The sequence below is a fragment of the Boleophthalmus pectinirostris genome, unplaced genomic scaffold, assembly GCF_026225935.1.
Source record: "Boleophthalmus pectinirostris isolate CB_2022bp ecotype Guang Dong unplaced genomic scaffold, ASM2622593v1 HiC_scaffold_17, whole genome shotgun sequence".
NCBI lineage: Eukaryota > Metazoa > Chordata > Actinopteri > Gobiiformes > Gobiidae > Boleophthalmus > Boleophthalmus pectinirostris.
Genome location: NW_026571115.1, coordinates 6,280,955 through 6,297,679, shown reverse-complemented (window position 1 = coordinate 6,297,679; position 16,725 = coordinate 6,280,955). Strand labels below are relative to the sequence as shown.

The 16,725-nt window shown below is 48.8% G+C and overlaps 2 protein-coding genes across 3 annotated transcripts; both read left to right on the top strand.

Annotated features, from left to right (window-relative positions):
- The first annotated feature begins 446 nt into the window (after positions 1-446).
- Positions 447-8,719, top strand: scaf1 (SR-related CTD-associated factor 1). Of its 2 annotated transcripts, none has more exons than XM_020933173.2 (6): positions 447-530; positions 2,884-6,327; positions 6,505-6,587; positions 6,911-7,138; positions 7,217-7,345; positions 7,690-8,719. In XM_020933173.2, the coding sequence occupies exons 2-6, from the start codon at positions 2,961-2,963 to the stop codon at positions 7,846-7,848; spliced, it is 3,966 nt and encodes a 1,321-aa protein (XP_020788832.2). In that variant the 5' UTR covers positions 447-530; positions 2,884-2,960; the 3' UTR covers positions 7,849-8,719. The 2 variants fall into 2 exon arrangements, with proteins under 2 accessions (XP_020788832.2, XP_055008341.1); XM_055152366.1 differs by lacking the exon at positions 447-530 and adding an exon at positions 593-1,208.
- Positions 8,720-9,419: 700 nt separating this feature from the next.
- Positions 9,420-16,698, top strand: snrnp70 (small nuclear ribonucleoprotein 70 (U1)). The gene is made up of 10 exons (XM_020933176.2): positions 9,420-9,705; positions 10,216-10,369; positions 10,446-10,508; positions 11,087-11,141; positions 11,499-11,563; positions 11,635-11,697; positions 13,129-13,210; positions 15,170-15,271; positions 15,426-15,525; positions 15,644-16,698. Exons 2-10 carry the CDS (start codon positions 10,223-10,225, stop codon positions 16,296-16,298), a joined length of 1,332 nt encoding a protein of 443 aa, XP_020788835.2. The 5' UTR covers positions 9,420-9,705; positions 10,216-10,222; the 3' UTR covers positions 16,299-16,698.
- Positions 16,699-16,725: the final 27 nt, after the last annotated feature.

Sequence of the window (16,725 nt, the reverse complement as noted above, 5' to 3'; positions counted from 1 at the left end):
TTCTCCACATGCTCCATTCTCCCTTGTGAAATCACTAAGTGTTGAAGTGCTCCACTGTGTTTTTAAAATTCTTCCTTCAGCCCTCATCCAGGTCATTACAGTGCTTAAATTGCCTTCACTATGGTTCTTGCGCCCTCTACTGGCAATTGGTATTTTAAATGGTCAAAAAATTAGGTATAATTTTTTTTATCTTCCATGCGTTATTTTAATGACTTATAGCATCTGAAATGGAAAAGTTCTAAAATAATTAAAAGAATCTTGCTTATACAGTCAGCATATTAAAACGTGTAAAGTAATATGTTTAAAATAGACCTTTATTTATTTGTCAATGCATTCATTTAAAGTTTTGGAAACAATATGTAGTGGTTAAAAACTCCACTGCTGCACTGCCGATTTTTTTTTTAAGAATGAACAGAAGATGGATGACGTCACATGAAAACTCAAATCCCCACAATCCTTTGCGACAGTTGCATCGATCGAAAATGGCGGCGGGTAATGGATGGATGTGCGCTTGAGTCGGCTTCAAATCAGTGAGTTTTTACTGTACAGTCTTTGCATATGTCGCCGTGGATGTGCTAGTGCAGAGCGGCCGGGGGTGTTAGCTCCCACCAGGGTAGTATCGGTTGAAAAGGGCTCGATCCGCGGTGTTTACGGGCTCTTTGCTTCGCCCGCTAGCCTCGGCGAGCTACATCACCCAGCAAGAATGAATTGTTCCGCTGACACATATTTGCAGATCCCGCTCCTGTGCGTGTGTCTGTCCACGGCCCGTGACACAGCCGTGCACAGCTGCCGTGCTTCTTTCACACGGAGCTCTTCTGAGACGTGTGAGCGCAGGTTTAGGACAGACCACCGGGGCCTCTCCCGACAGCGGCCAGCCTCGGAGCCCCGGGGAAGGAGGCAGGGCAACCGGGCTGTTGTGTCCCGACCGCCGCCTCCTCCTCACCGCGTCTGTGTCCGTGTTTACAGAGATAAGACTCCGACAAAATCACGCATCTGACGGCTGGGACGGTGAATGTAAGAGATCCAAGTGCCTTTGTCATCGTAGTGGACTAATGGACATGGAAATGTTATTTCTTTGCCGCATTTCGTGACTGTAAAATAATAATCAACCTCCACCTTTCTCCCCAGTCTCCTCCTGTGGACTCCTCAGGATACTGTGGAAGAATGTACTCTACATACAATTGAAGTTCTAGTTCTCTAAAGACGAGGTGGATACTGTTTTATGGGAAGGATTATGTTGAGAAAACTACTGCTGAGTATTTGAAATTCATTATGGTAGAGGCAGAGCTTGAGACAAAATAACTTGATAGTTTAGGGTTATCTTGATAATTAGGCCTGTCACAATAATACATTTTGAAGCGCGATATATTGCTACAGTGAAATATTGACATAAATAATAGTGTTGGAACTACTTGATGTCATTTACACAAAGCAAGATAATCCCATTAAACCCATGTTTAAATGTATAGTAACATTAAAAGTCGTAAACAAACAATACATAATAGTATGAACCAATAATTAGCCATTTATTCTACTCTCTACAGCTCAAATCTTACCTGTTACACAAAAATCGCTAAAATCTCTCCACTTTGGCAAAGAAATTATATATTTTGAGCCCCAAAATAAATTGTTCCAGCTTTCATAAACTGATAAGTCAATATAGTATTTATAGTTTATCATTTTGGCTTTATCTAGTGTCTTTGAATGTACTGGTGGAGGTTGTAGTATTGGAAAAATTACCCACTGTAATGCAGAAATAACACTTTTAACTTTTTTAAATTATTAAGTAATTTTTTTTTTTTTTTTTTTTTTGCAGCATTTGGAGAGATTTATCATAAACAATATACCGGGACAGATAGTTACATTTGGCCATTTTTTCTATTTGATTTTATTTAAGATAGTGGTAGCACAAGTGATCCATAACGTGAATCATTTTATTTATTCTTTTGGTCTATAAATGTCACTATTTGCCGCTGAACAAAAACCACAGATTACTTATTAAAATAGTTATTTCTATATGTTCATGATAACACTGCAAACTATAATGGGTTGAATGTTTTTTTTTTTATTGTTTTGCGCAGCTACTTTTTAGACTATGAAGTAGTGATGGGAATTTCAGCTCTTTTTGGAGAGCCAGGTCTTTTGGCTCTGCTTACTATAAAGAACCGGCTCTTCCAGCTCCCAAATGGCTCCTCATAAATGAATTTATCACCAAAAATAATGCAAAACTGTGTGTAATATGAATTACGATTGTAAAAAAATCCTTAAGTATAAAAAAGAATAAAAAGACCCACCTCAATTTGACAAACTTTTAGTTTATTTATTTGTGGTGCCTGTTTGATATATTTTCACTTTGCACAATCCACACTCTGCATTTGAACTGCATATTGCACTGAAATCTGTCCAAATTTGATTGATTTGGTTTCCTGCTGCTGTCACTCATTTTCTCATCCTTCGCCTCTCTTTCTCCCTCCCTCTCCCTCAGTCTCTTGTCTCCCTCCCTCATGTCGTGTGTATGCTCACCGCACATCTCGACCAATCACATGATGTTTTGACAAAAAAAAAAAAAAAAAAGCTGAGGAAATAGATTAGAAAGCACAAAAAAACTTCTTCATCTTCCAACTAGGAGCCGGCTCTCATCATTCACTTCAAAGAGCCGAAACATTCGTGACCGACACATCACCACTATGAAGGTGAAAATTAGACTTTGGGGGGCCACCACAGTCTCCTCTGTTAATGGAAAACACTGCATTTCATTTTTTGAATCTTTATTATTAGATTGTAGTGTGTGAGCTGCTGTGGTCAAGTCATTTCCCTCATTGATCAATGTTTGTCTGAATATTTTAAAGCCCTGAGATAATAATGTATTCTTGTTCTTCCCAGGTTTCCAGAGGCTTCTGGTGTGAAAGCTCTCCCTTCTCCTGTCCTGGCCTGCACGTGTGTAGGAGCACACCTGGACCATGGACCTGTCTGTAGCATCAGGCTTCAAACCGAAGCCAGCTTTCCTGCCTGGTGAAGCGTCCGAGCTCCCTGACAGAAGCCCGCTGGTCGACCCCCAGACTGAGGGTCCACTCTCCCCTGGCCCTGACCAGCCTTCCCCCCCTGCTGCTGCCTCTGTGGATTCCACCTTTCCTTTTGACCATGTAAACGAACTGGACGGAACTGCCATTTCCTCAACATCTCCTCCATCGTCTCCACTGCCCAAAGACACTAAACAACCAAGAGAAATGTACGATCCATTTTCTCCAACTGACGGTGAGAAAGAGGAAAGGGCGGGAGGTGAAGAGGAGGTAGCCGAGAAGTATGACCCGTTTGAGCCCACCGGTTCCCCTGCATCAGACCACGATATGAGCACTGAGGATTTGAAGAACCAGGTAGAAGAAGTACAAAATGATGAGTCCACCAAAATGGAAGAAGGTGTAGAAGAACCTCCTGATTCTACAGATGCATTGGTGGACTCTCCCAAGCGCTCCCCTGGTCTGCTGACTCTGCGGAGGACAGTGGACTGCAGCACCATCAAAGAGGAGCACACGGACTCAGAACACTCGGAGATAGAGGAGGGGGAGATAGTGGGACTGGCCGACCGCGAGGCTGGGCTCAAACGGCCAATTGTAGAAAGCCTCTCTGTCAACTCTCCAAGCTCCACCTTTTTCAGTTCGAAACCCGAGCGGATCCTGCGTGTCCTGGACGGCGACGGGTTCGTGTCGGTGCGGGCTGATCCGGACTGGCCGGTTAACAGGGAGCACGAGGAGGAGCCGGTGGTGGGAGTGGAAGACCTGAGGAGGAAGTTGGTGAGCAGGCGGAAGGAGAGGTACATCACGTTTCCCGGATCCTCCATCACGCTCACCACAGAGACAACCCCACCCTCCGGGCACCTACACAGCCCGCCGCCAACACCACCGCAGGCCCCGCTTGACGAGGAGGATGGCAAGACACGCAAGTCTTCCAAGAGCTCCAACGACCGCGACAGGCAAAAGAGCAAGGATAGGAAGAGTGGAGCAAAAGAGGAGAAGAGGAAAAAGAGGAGGAAGGAGAAACGAAGTGCGCACAAGAGCAAAGATGGAGCAAAGGACGATCTGAAAAGCACCAAGGAGGCAAAGTCTAAGGGCTCCAGCCGCAGCCGCAGCTCCAAAAGGAAGAAGCGACAGCATGGAAGCCCGGATCCCGCGGGGGTAGAACGCACATCCAGGGTATCACCGGAGCGCTCCCGGGACAGGCCGAGGGACGCAAGCAGACACAGGGACAGAGACCGGGACAGAGACCGGGATCACAGCCGGGACAAGAACAGGGAACTAGACCGGAGTCGAGACCGCAACAGTGAGCGCAGCAGGGACAGACATCGAGAGCGCAGCAGAGAGAGGACGCGAGGAGACAGAGAGAGGAGCAAGGACAGAGGAGACAAGGAGAGAAGCAGAGACAGGGACAGATACTGGGACAGACACAGGGACCGCGACAGAGATCATAGAGACCGTCGAAGCCAAAGAACTGATGAGGGCGATTCCAGGGGCAGCAGGAAGAGGGCGCACGAGTCTAGAAGCCGTGAGCGAGACGGTTCAAAGCGGTCCAGAAGAAGCTCTGAAAAGAACGAAGGAGACCGAGAAAGACACCGGGACAGAGACAGAGAGAGGGACAGAGAGAGGAGGCGAGACGGGCGCCCAGTGGTCCCCCCGTCTATACAGGACCTTAACGGCTCCGACCTGTTTGCCATCAAGAGGACGATCACGGTCACCACTACCACAACTACCACCACTGTCCCGGGCTCCCCACGGCTTGCCCCAGGGTCCCCCAGCAGGTCACCTCTGGACATGGACAAGTCTCACCGGAAAAAGAAGCGGAAAGGACGCTCAAGTCCTGAAGACAGAGGACACCCCAGTCGTTCGCGCTCGCTCTCACCCCCGCGCTACCACAACTACGAATCTGACCGCTACTCGGACAAACTGGACATCGACGTGCTGTCCTTGGATGGAGAGGCACTGGACTCGGACTATCCCTCCTTAGAAGACACACCCCCACCAGCTCCACCCCCTCCTTTACCCAGTCCCAAAGCCAAACCCACATCCAAGACTGGTCAACTAAAGAGGAAGTCACTGAAGAAGAATTCTGAATCCTCTAGAACCAAAAATAAAGCCCTTACAGGGTCTGCGGCATCAGATATCACACCTGTTTCATCTGGACTTCCCGTGGTCAAACGAACGCGCAAGGTGAAGGACAAAACCCGCGACAAGGGAAGTCGGAAAGAGCTGAGCCGCTCCGGCAAGTCGAAGAAGGATGGCACCACCAGCCGGAAAGGCAAACTACAGTCCAAGGTGTCTGTGCTGGTGCGTGAGGGTGTCAGCAGCACCACAGGCTCCTCTGGGAAACTGGGCATGGACCTGTTGGGGAGCGGAGGACCCGGGAGTGGGGCAGGTGGGTCGGTGGTGGGCGGCTCTATTGCAGTCGTATTTTGCAGAGACAATGAGAGCAGATCTCCATTCCTCAAGCCCTGCTCAGAGCCGCTCTCACTGGGAGGACGAGGCAAAGATTTGAGCTCCATAGGGAAGCGCAGTAGCCTGGCTGCTCCACCGTCCTCCATGAGTAGTCCAGCCACTATTCCATCTCAGAAGGCCAAGCCTGGCTCCATCACCTCCACCTCCTCATCAGCCTCGTCGCCCTCTTCTTCTCTGGTGACAAAAAGGCGGCGCCGCCTGGTGAAGAAGACGAGAGAGAAAGGTGGGGCTGGTGGTTCCAAAGCTGAAGAGGGTGCTCAGGGTGCAGCCAGTGCCTGGGTAGGAGCCTCCACAGAGCCTCTAGCCACGTCCGGAGAGGTGTGCAAAGCTGCCAGCCCTCACCCGGGCCCTGCTGGCTCTGCGCCCTGCTCCTCCTCCTCTTCCTCCTCCTCCACCAGTGTGCTCCCTCCCTCCTCCTCACCCCCTCCCTCTCCTCCTCCCTCAGCAGCTCCCATGCGGGACATGAGGGAATCCTCTCCAGACTCTCAGACTGTGGACAGCAGCTGTAAAACTCCAGAGCCTTCATTTTTGGTGGAGGAGTGCCCCTCCCAAACCAGTCCCACCACGCCACCCTCATCCAGTCCCTCCATCATGCCCACGTCCCTGGGCACTGGTCTTAGCTTGACCCCCACAGACCCCCCGAAGCCCTGCAGCCCTCCCCCTTGCCCCTCCTCTTCTGCTGTCTGTGGACTGTCTTCTCTCTCCTTGGACCCCTCTTCTTCCTCTGTGTCCTCATCCTCAACCAACAAACCTCCACCCCCTCCACCTCCCCCCACTGCTCCTGCTCTGCCCTGGAGCCTGCAGACCGGGGTGGACTGCACCGCGGGAGGCGTGCTCGCGTGTGAGTATGGTCTTCTCTCAAAAGCTCTGGAAATGTTTACAGACCTGTACTTAACAGCTCTTGTGACGCTGATAGAATAGTTTTAATATCCTACATCCTTCACAAATGTGAATGAAGCACAAGTTAATGTTTAAACGTATAAATGATGTTTTTTTGTGCGTCTGCTTTTGCTTTCAGTGACTGCCTTACTCTTCAAAATGGAGGAGGCGAATATTGCCAGCAGGGCCAAAGCGCAAGAGTTCATCCAAGCTACTAGCCAGGTAAGGCTATAATTTCAGTGACTTCAATGTGAGCTAGTGTTTTATGGCATTTGATCTGGGATCTCAACTGATCAAGTCAATGCGAGATCATAGCTGTGATTGGCTGCTGACAGTTCCGTCATCTCCTCAGAAGCAAATTTTCAGTTCCATATGAGAGAAGAGCTAACCTTTTTTAGCATTGTATCGTGCTATGCCAAGGCTGTGATGTAAAATATGTTTATATGTACTGTTTGCTCAAAAATGTAGCCAGCATCTGTTAGAATGGTCTATCCCAGAGTTTCTGCTATTTGTCTAATGTTTGTGTTGTGCCCGTCCTGTCCCAGATTCTGTCCCAAGCCAATCAGAGCCAGCCTACCGCCTCGGCCTCGTCACAAGTCCCGCCCGCGCCCTCGCTCCCGCCGCCGTCTCGTGTCAGCCCCGGGCAGTTCATCCTGCACAACTCCTCCCACCTGCACCCATGCGCTCAAACTCCGCCCCCGGTTGGGCTCTCAGGGCTCAGTGGGAGTGCCGGGGACTCGGGCTGGGATAATGACAACAAAGACCCTGACAAGGTACATCTCCCTTTGTGCTGAACTGATGCTAGGACATTAACTGGTGTCAGTGCTGAGCATGTGTGTTTTTCCCCTCAGTATCTGAAGAAGCTGCACACACAGGAGAGAGCAGTGGAGGAGGTGAAGCTGGCCATCAAACCATACTATCAACGCAAAGACATCAACAAGGACGAGTACAAGGACATTCTCCGCAAAGCAGTGCACAAGGTACACAGAGCAGTGGGGGGCACACAGAGCAGTGGGGGGCACACAGAGCAGGGGGGCACACAGAGCAGTGGGGGCACACAGAGCAGTGGGGGGCACACAGAGCAGTGGGGGGCACACAGGGCGTTAAGGGGCACACAGGGCATTAGGGGGGGCACGCAGGGCGTTTGAGGGGCACGCAGGGCGTTTGAGGGGCACGCAGGGCGTTTGAGGGGCACGCAGCTCGTTTGAGGGGCACGCAGCTCGTTTGAGGGGCACGCAGCTCGTTTGAGGGGCACACAGGGCAGTGTGCTTAGCAAGCATCACACAGTATCACAACTCAACTTAACTCAATGTAATTGTTACAGATTTGTCACAGCCGTACTGGAGAGATAAACCCAGTCAAAGTGAGCAACCTGGTCAAGCTGTATGTTCAGAGATACAAGTACTTTAGAAAGCATGGACGCAAGATGGACGGGGACGACAGAGAGGACCGGGAACCTGGGGGTCTGCACTCCTCTGCCTGAACCTGGGTGGACTGTCCCAGTCTGATGAGGACTTCCTCTGAGGGGATGACCAGCCTGGGGAGACTTTCCTCCTCTGCCTTGTAGTGCATTGGCTCTCATAGACATGCTTTTGGGTCCGTCCATATGAAACCAGCCGCCCTCTCCTATGAGCATTCTCAGATTTGGCTGAAAATTAAATTCTAAAAATTTCTAAAATTACCAAATGAAAGAATCTAAAATTTTAGCTCAATCCCTTCAGTTGTTCCTGAGTTATGGCCCGTTGAAATTTTGGGGTCAGCTTCCTAGCTCTATTAAGTTATGGTCTCTTAAAAATGCTTATAAATTAAGGTGTCCGAAAAAGTGAGCATGGCCCCAAAATTTCAACGGGCCATAACTCAGGAACGACTGACGGGATTGAGCTAAAATTTTAGATTTTTTCATCTGGCAATTTTAAAAATTTTTAGAATTTTTTTCTGCCAAATCTGAGATGGCTCATAGGGGAGGGCGGGGACGGACTCTTTTATCTTATCTTTTAGAAGTCTCCGTCTTGTTGCTGTGATCTGACTGTAAATATGTTTCACACACAGATACACACGTTGGAGAATGGAAGCAGTAAACTTGTGTGTACTGAGACAAACTGTGCAATAAATGGCCTTTGTGATGTAGATCTTTTTCAGCAGTGTTTTTGAGGGGCCTCTTGTGTCCTTCACTCGCTCCATGCTTTAGAAGGCCTATACTTTTCTGCAGTCCTGTTCCTTGTCATGACCATCATGTATGTTTTTATATAAAAATCATCTGGAGTTTGTCACATTCACATTTGTTTCCACTTTGTGACTGTAAAATACACTACATAGAATATCAAATTGAGCATCTATAAAGAATGTGTTCCTCATGTGTGTGCATGACTTTACCTGAATGAGCTCTGATTCTACTTCAGCAGTAAAGAGTGATCATGAAAACTACCACAACAACATTTAAAGGGTCCGTTTAAATATACTAATCATTTCAAACAAACAAATATGTAATTAAAACTGACAAATCATATTAGGCGTACATTTGTGATGTAAACTGGGTGGATTGTGGAGATTGTAGAAGAAGACTGTTAAATAGGGAGTATTGACTGTTAGCTCATATTTAAATAACTGTGTTACCTTTTATTGTTTTGAAAACACTATATTCGCTGAAAACAATGCATTAACATGTGTAATAAGTTTCCTTTTGTTATTGTCACTCTCAGTCCCCCCCCCTCCCCCTCTTCGCTTTAAGTGACTCCCCCTTCAGAGCGCTATTACACAATCAGTGTGCATCCTGCTAATGAAACTTCTGCATATTACATCAGGTTTGTCAAGTTGCTGTGTATCATGTTTTTGTATATTTGGAGAATTGTGTGGGAGCATGGGTGACATAGGCTTGTGGGCGGAGCCTTGTACAGATATACCGCTATCCGTAAAGGCTCAGGGCAGGAGAGATCTAGACCTAGTTACGCAAACATGCATAGATGACATCTAAAACCTTTTCAGGCCTGATTTTGATGAGGGAGCAACGTTTTAAAATGCCGTGGAGAAAGCTAAAAACAAGTGTCGCATAGTTATGGGTTCTGCAGTTTTACGTCAGTATGTGAAATTGGGCGCATGCTCATCATTATGCGTCGCTTTACGGCAGCCCGCCATTTTGCTCCGGCGCACACATCGTGCAGCGCACACATCCTGCACACTCCTGCTCGGCCCGCACATGCTAACGCCCCGCACATGCTAACGTCCCGGCCGCTTTTGTCTGCAGTCTGGACACTGTTTAAGTGAGGGGGAACCACCGGGAGCTCCGCGGACATCTGAGCCTCAGCCGCTCCTCAGTCTGATGGTGTGACTTGGAGGAGCTCAGGTAAGAGCCGAACCCCGCGGCTCTTGTGGGCGCTCTGTTTTAGCATCAGGCTAACGCTAATCCCGGGGGTTTCTACGAGAGCGACAGAGGCGGTTTGTCTGCTCTGTTTGGCCGCCTCTGCTCCAGCCGTATGCTGACATCGTTTTGCTCTTAGTGTTGTGTTGGAGCGCTGTCTTGGGACTGGGAGTACTGGCTTAATGCGAGCGCCCGCCTGGGTCTTTGTGTGCGCCTCGGCCCGTCCCGTGGCACAGGCGCGGGGCCAGTGTTTTGGTGGAGGCCGCAGTGGGGCACAGTTCACTGGGCTGGTTAAATGTTTCTGCCCACTAAGCCGCGCTCTGAAATAAGTTGTTTCAAAGGGACAGAGTGTCGTGCCGGAGTGTGGACACGGTTCCGTTTTCCGCCGTACACTGTTTCATGTTTTGCAGCGATAGGGATGTGAATGTGCGTGTCGACATACAGGAAGGCCACTGGAGTAAGCTTCGCTGTAATAGTATCCCAATGTTTTTCCAGGTAAAAGATGACGCAGTTTTTGCCTCCAAACCTGCTGGCGCTGTTTGCGCCACGAGACCCTATTCCCTTTCTGCCTCAGCTGGAGAAGCTGCCCCATGAGAAGCATCACAACCAGCCATACTGCGGGATCGCCCCGTTCATCAGGCACTTCGAGGTGGGCACCATACATCTCCCACACGCACTGCTCTGAGGTTTGATGTCCATGTCTCATTATGTTCTTCCTTCTCCAGGACCCCAGAGATGCTCCTCCACCAACCAGAGCAGAGACCAGGGAGGAGCGCCTTGAGAGGAAGGTGAGAAGCAGAGTCTGGACCTGTCTATGTGTAGAAGTTTGAATACAACACCTCTTCTGTATAGCAGATGTTGACGCAGACACTTCACCTTTATTCAGGCTTACAACCATGATTTTTGTCGAACACCAATAGTTTGGACATGGACAGTCTAAGATAATACAAATTAGATGGACAAAAAACTCAAAGCTAGGCTGCCACAAAACCGAAGGATCAAAGATTATGTGTTGACCAGCTAATGTTGCATTTAGACCTGTGGTAAAAGGTCACATTGATATATTTGTCAGTCTGCCCCAGGGCAACTGTGACTACAGAAGTTACCAGTATGGAGTGCATGAATAATGCACTGAATTGTTAAGTGACTAAAAGTGCTATATAAGACCAAAGCATAATTACTATTCTTTGGCATATTCTCTTCCCTGTGAGTGTGTTGTAGTCCATGTTCTGGTGTATTGGTTGCTGTTTTGAGTTTCTGTTGCTGGAGGTACACCTGTGCAACCTGCATCTTTCTAAATGCTGCTCATTTAGAAGACTGTTCTGGTCCTAACACAAGTCACAATCGACATTTGTTTTGTTCTCAGAGGAGAGAGAAGATCGAGCGCAGGCAGACGGTGCTGGAGTCAGAGCTCAAACTCTGTGAGTACTTTTTGTGTAACTGGGAGTGTCTGTGTGAGTGCACACTGCGTGTACATGTGTCTGTGTGAGTGCACACTGCGTGTACATGTGTCTGTGTGAGTGCACACTGCGTGCACATGTGTCTGTGTGAGTGCACACTGCGTGCACATGTGTGTGTGCACACTGTGCACATGTGTCTGTGTGAGTGCACACTGCGTGCACATGTGTCTGTGTGAGTGCACACTGCGTGCACATGTGTCTGTGTGAGGGCACACTGCGTGCACATGTGTCTGTGTGAGGGCACACTGCGTGCACATGTGTCTGTGTGAGGGCACACTGCGTGTACTTGTCTTACTGTCTGCTGTTGATCTAATGCAGGGGACCCCCACAATGACCCAAATGCCCAGGGCGATGCCTTTAAGACCCTGTTTGTGGCCCGAGTGGTGAGTACTGCATCTTAGTGCCACATGTCTGAAAGCACAAGCAGGTTTCTTACTGTGTGTGTCCTCCTCAGAACTATGATACCACAGAGTCTAAACTACGACGAGAGTTTGAAGTCTACGGCCCCATCAAAAGGGTAGGTTTGGACCCCTCTGCTGTTCCGGGCTTGCCTAATTCATCAGCTGGTTTCACTTCATGGAAACCCTCTGACTTTGCAGCATTAGGATTTGTTCGCTAGACAGTAGGCAGGTAGTTTTTTTATTTAACCAATCACTGCTATTTGGTCATGACATATGTAATGCGCCAAATCCCATAGGAAGAAGGGCAATACAATTTACCGAACATTCTTTGTTTTGGCTTTAAATCCTCGATCTGAGGAATCGTTGCCAACACAGAATATCTGTCTTCGTCTACATCCATCTCGACACTTTGTTTCCTGTTGTGCTGTACCACAAAAGGGACCCAGACAAGCGCGACGAGTTTGACGTCATGACTTCACAGCTCTTCGCTGATTTGCCAGTGCACGGTCTACAACTTCTGGGATTCTTGCAAACCGTCTAGTGTTTACTGACCTAGTCGCTGGAGAGAAATGAGAGTGGAGGCACTAGGTGATGCCAGCCTGGCTAGTTCAGGGCTGCAGAGAGGAGTATTCCATTTACATAGTGTTGACTAGATGATGATATTAGGGGTGGGACAGGACATAATATAGGGTTCACGATGTTGAGACAAGATTTTAAAAACATTTACAATAATTTATATAATAACAATAAATTAATCAATTCACAATTTTGGTCACATGGTTTTAAATTGGTTAAATTTATTTTTTTAAAATATTGCCTAAACACCCTTTATGGTTTAAACATCAGTTCTGCAGTGAAATCCTCACATGCCTTCTTACAAATATACTCTATATACAATATGTCTGTGACACACAATTTTTATTATTTTAATGATTAGACTAAACTTGGATCTGCTCCTCTGTCCCCCCCCCCAAACACGCACTCACGGTGCAGAGAGACGCAGGCAGAGGAGGAGCACATCTCTCTCCTTTCTGACTTTAAACTAAGTTTAGGATGAAGAAGACCTAAATATCTTTCTGAGGATAATTTCCAAACAATATTTAAGCATGGGAATCACGTAATGTTCCGCGTTGTCTGTGGGTGAAGTAGATGCACGTATATTTAATTTGTTTTTCGCAATCTTTTTGTACAATCATTAGTACTGATTATTTGTATCACTACTGGTTCTATCACTTTGAAATTAATTAATATGTGAGTTGCAAGTCTGTGTGAAGTAGTCTGTCAGCTACAGCTGCTCAAAGATGTGACGCACAAACCTTTCATGCCAATGCCAAATGTAAAGACGGCTGATCAAATCTTGCGAGATTGTTTTTCCCTTGTGAGCACAGTCCCGTGGCAATTTGATCCCATCCCTAATGAATATTCTTATCAAAGTATTAGAACTGCACCATGTACCTCTGGTTTAAGTGGATTTTATGAGTGAGAAACATGAGACAAATGCAGATCAGTGCAGCAGCATAAACAATAGTGTGTGTGTGTCTGTTCAGATCTACATAGTGTACAACAAAAGGACGGGGAAGCCTCGCGGGTACGCCTTCATCGAGTACGAGCACGAGCGGGACATGCACTGTGAGTACCCCACTGACCCCCCCCTCCTCCTCCCGTCCCCATCAGGCTCTGTGTGCACATGAGGCAGTGTGCACAGTGCAGGCCTGGCTGTGTGCTGGGGCCTGGGCTACGGCTGTCACCACACTTAAATCTACAACTGGATGCTACTGAAATGAGTGGCGAGTATCTAGACTACTCTTTAGTATCAAAATGGTTATAATAAAAACAAAACTTTATAATACTGACACACTCAACACAAACGCACACTATGGTTTTAACCTAGTTCTGCCAAAGAGATCAAAACTCTTCAGGAAAGGTCAAAATGTGTCCAGTTAATGTGATGGTGACCTGTTCTCAGGACCACTACCTGTTTAAATGAGTATGGTAGTTTCAATGTTAGTTTTAGTGTAGATTAGTATTTTAATTTGGATCACTCCAGCCTAAGCCTTGGGTGTGTTGAGGCCCATGCACAGCTCAGGCCTGGCTGTGTGCTGTAGGCGTGTGCATGTGTTCTTCTGTGCTGTGCTGTTGTGTGGTCCTGAGGGGTAGGCTGTGTCTGAGCTGTTACCTCTGTCACAGGAGCTATTATAAGTGTCAGACGTGTGAGCTCTGAGGCCAGAGCTCAGCTGTGGAGGCGCATGGTAAGCACAAGGTGGCGCTGAACAGGGTACTTGACTGTGTCCGTAGTACTGGGTGTGGTAGTGCACAGGTTCTCAGGCCTGCTCGCAGTGTCCTCCCCACCCCTGCGCTGGAGCACTGAGGAGCAGGCCTGTAGGAGCTGTGCCTGGACAGGGGCAGGAGAGGGAGGGGGAGCGCGGGCCTCTGGAGTGTATTAACTCTCTGTTGTTCTCATTGCCACTGCAGCCGCCAATCTGTGATGGCTATTGGCCAGAGCTGGCTGGCAGATGATGATGCTTAAGATACATCTACTCTACTACCACAGCTCAGTTATGGTTGGTATAAAGGGTTTGTATGATGGGTAAGATTTCTTTCCACCCTCATATACTACTTAGAGCTGGAGGGGGACACGCTGGTCCCCGTGCACTGGAATGTAAGCATTGAGTGCACACACACATACGAGCTCAGGCCAGAGTACATGCACACACTAGAGCAGGGGCCACACACACAACTGTCACCACACACGGCAGCCTCATCTCATCACTGTGCACTTGTAAGTCTACTAGTCTTCCATTGGCTACTGCAAGACTAGCTAGGACCTCCCCCACATTCAAATCCAATTCCACATCTAAAACACACAAATGCAAGTAGGTAAACACTTGTTAGTGTCGGCCAGTGTAAGTGCAGCAGCAGCAGTAGCAGCAGCAGTGCACACGTCCACTTAGAGCAGCGTGAGCCTGGGTGTGTCCAGGACAGTCAGCTCCACTCTAGTGCCTTGTACAGCTGTTGAACTGTGGGTGTGGTAAGGCCCTTCTGCTTTGGCCTGGTCCTGTAGAGGCCCTGCGGTTTGGAGGGTACCGGGTAAGGCCCTCTGTGTGGAAGAGGGGCATGTATATGGCGCCATCAGGAGGTTTTGAGGGGTTCAGCAGGTTTAAACCAGGGCAGGCTTTAGACACAGGTTAATTTCAGTCTAATGCATGTTGTACAACATATAAATGGAATACATTAGACTTAATGGAATAGACTATTTGGCCAGTGCCATTTTGAAAAGCATTAGTTTTTCAGGTGTCCTTGTAGGCCCTGCTCATCAGGAGCGGCCTCTATCCAGTAGTAGTGGAGCACTGGGCTCTTAGGACAGACTTGGTGGTTGTTCCTGGCTGTTGGCTAGTTCGTGGTAAGCCTGGGTAAAAGTGTAAAAAGTTTTGCGCTCTCGTCTGGTGGAAGGAGGTCCTCTCCATAGTGCCTCGGCTTTTGCCCAGCGAGCGGCCCTCTGCTGGTCAGTATACAGAAGCACTGATTCCTTGGCCACATAGAGCTGTTGTTTAGACTGTGGCTCACCTGTGTGTCTGTGTCGCTCCACAGCTGCCTACAAACATGCCGACGGGAAGAAGATCGACGGGCGCAGGGTGCTGGTGGACGTGGAACGTGGACGCACCGTCAAGGGCTGGAGGCCGCGCAGGCTAGGTGAGGCTAACCTACTGTACAGAACTGCATAGGCTAGATGAAGCTAAACTACTGCAGAAAGGCTCCTGTAGCTTGCATATGTTTGATTCTTTGTCCATGCCATCAAAGATGTTCATATGGGTTGGTTCATTGTGTTTGTCTTTGACCTGTACAGGAGGAGGTCTGGGCGGCACCAGGAGAGGAGGAGCAGACGTCAACATTAAGCACTCGGGCAGAGATGACTCTTCACGCTACGACGAGCGGCCACTGGGCGGGTGAGCCTCTCAATTACATTCCTACATACATGCGTTTGTGCATACACACGTACATATGTACATGTGTACAGTGTGTCTGCTCTGGTGGAATGACTGATGATGTGTTTCTTATCCTCAGTGAACGTGACAGAGGCGAGCGGCGAGAGCGCACCAGTCGTGACCGTGACAGGGAGCGGCGCCGCTCGCGCTCTCGAGAGCGCCGCAGACGCACTCGCTCCAGAGAGAGAGAGAGGGCTGCCGGAGAAGACGCAGGCAGCAGGCGTAGAGACAGGGACAGAGAGGCTCGGGGCGACAGGAGCCGAGAGAGGAGTCGTGACAGGGAGCGCAAACGCAGGAGCCGCAGCAGGGACCGCAAGAGGGACCGCGACCGTACCAAAGGCCCCGACGGAGAAGACGTCCAGCCCGGAGAAGGGGCACCGGAGGGAGTGGAGAGAGGGCCTGATGAGCAGCCAGAAGGAGAGCCCGGTGCCGAAGGGGACGAACAGCGAAGAGACAAAGAGCGGGACAAGGAGCGCAGACGCAGTCATAGAGACAGGGACCGCAGACGAGACAGGGACAGAGAGCACAAACGAGACAGGGACAGAGACAGGGAGCGCAGGGATGACAGGCACACAGAACCCCAGGACCAGGCCCCCGAGGAGGACAATGGCCCCTCACTGAAGACAGATGAGTACTCCCAGGACGAGGGCATGGAGCAGCCCACTGAGGGGCCCGATGACTATGGCAACGGGGAGAACGGATACAAGATGGAGGGGGGTGCTGACGAGTACTGAGCTCTAAACTCTGTGGACTCATTGGACTGTAGTGAAGTGTTTCAGATCAAACCATCAAAGCGCTCTCATAATGCCTTTTTTAAATGACTCAAATAATTGCATTAGGACAAGGGGCCCAAAAGGGAGCTAGTTTTTAATTTAGATTTTTCCAGAAGTGTGGTTTAAGTCTTAGTTGATTGAATCGGTCTTGTGCTCTGCATGCCAGACCCATGTTCTGTTGGGGCTTCTTCTTCTTTCACAGCTTTGTTCTTCAGAGAACAGCCAAGTGCACTCGGCTCGCTCTGTCCCAGTGTGAGCAACAGTCATGCTAATGTACCGTCTCAAACTGTAAATGATCTGCTGAATTTGGCTCTTTGAGGGGCTCTTGTTCATTCTGAATTAAACTTTTTAATTAAAAGCCCATTGTCTTTTGTGTTTTTTCTCCTGT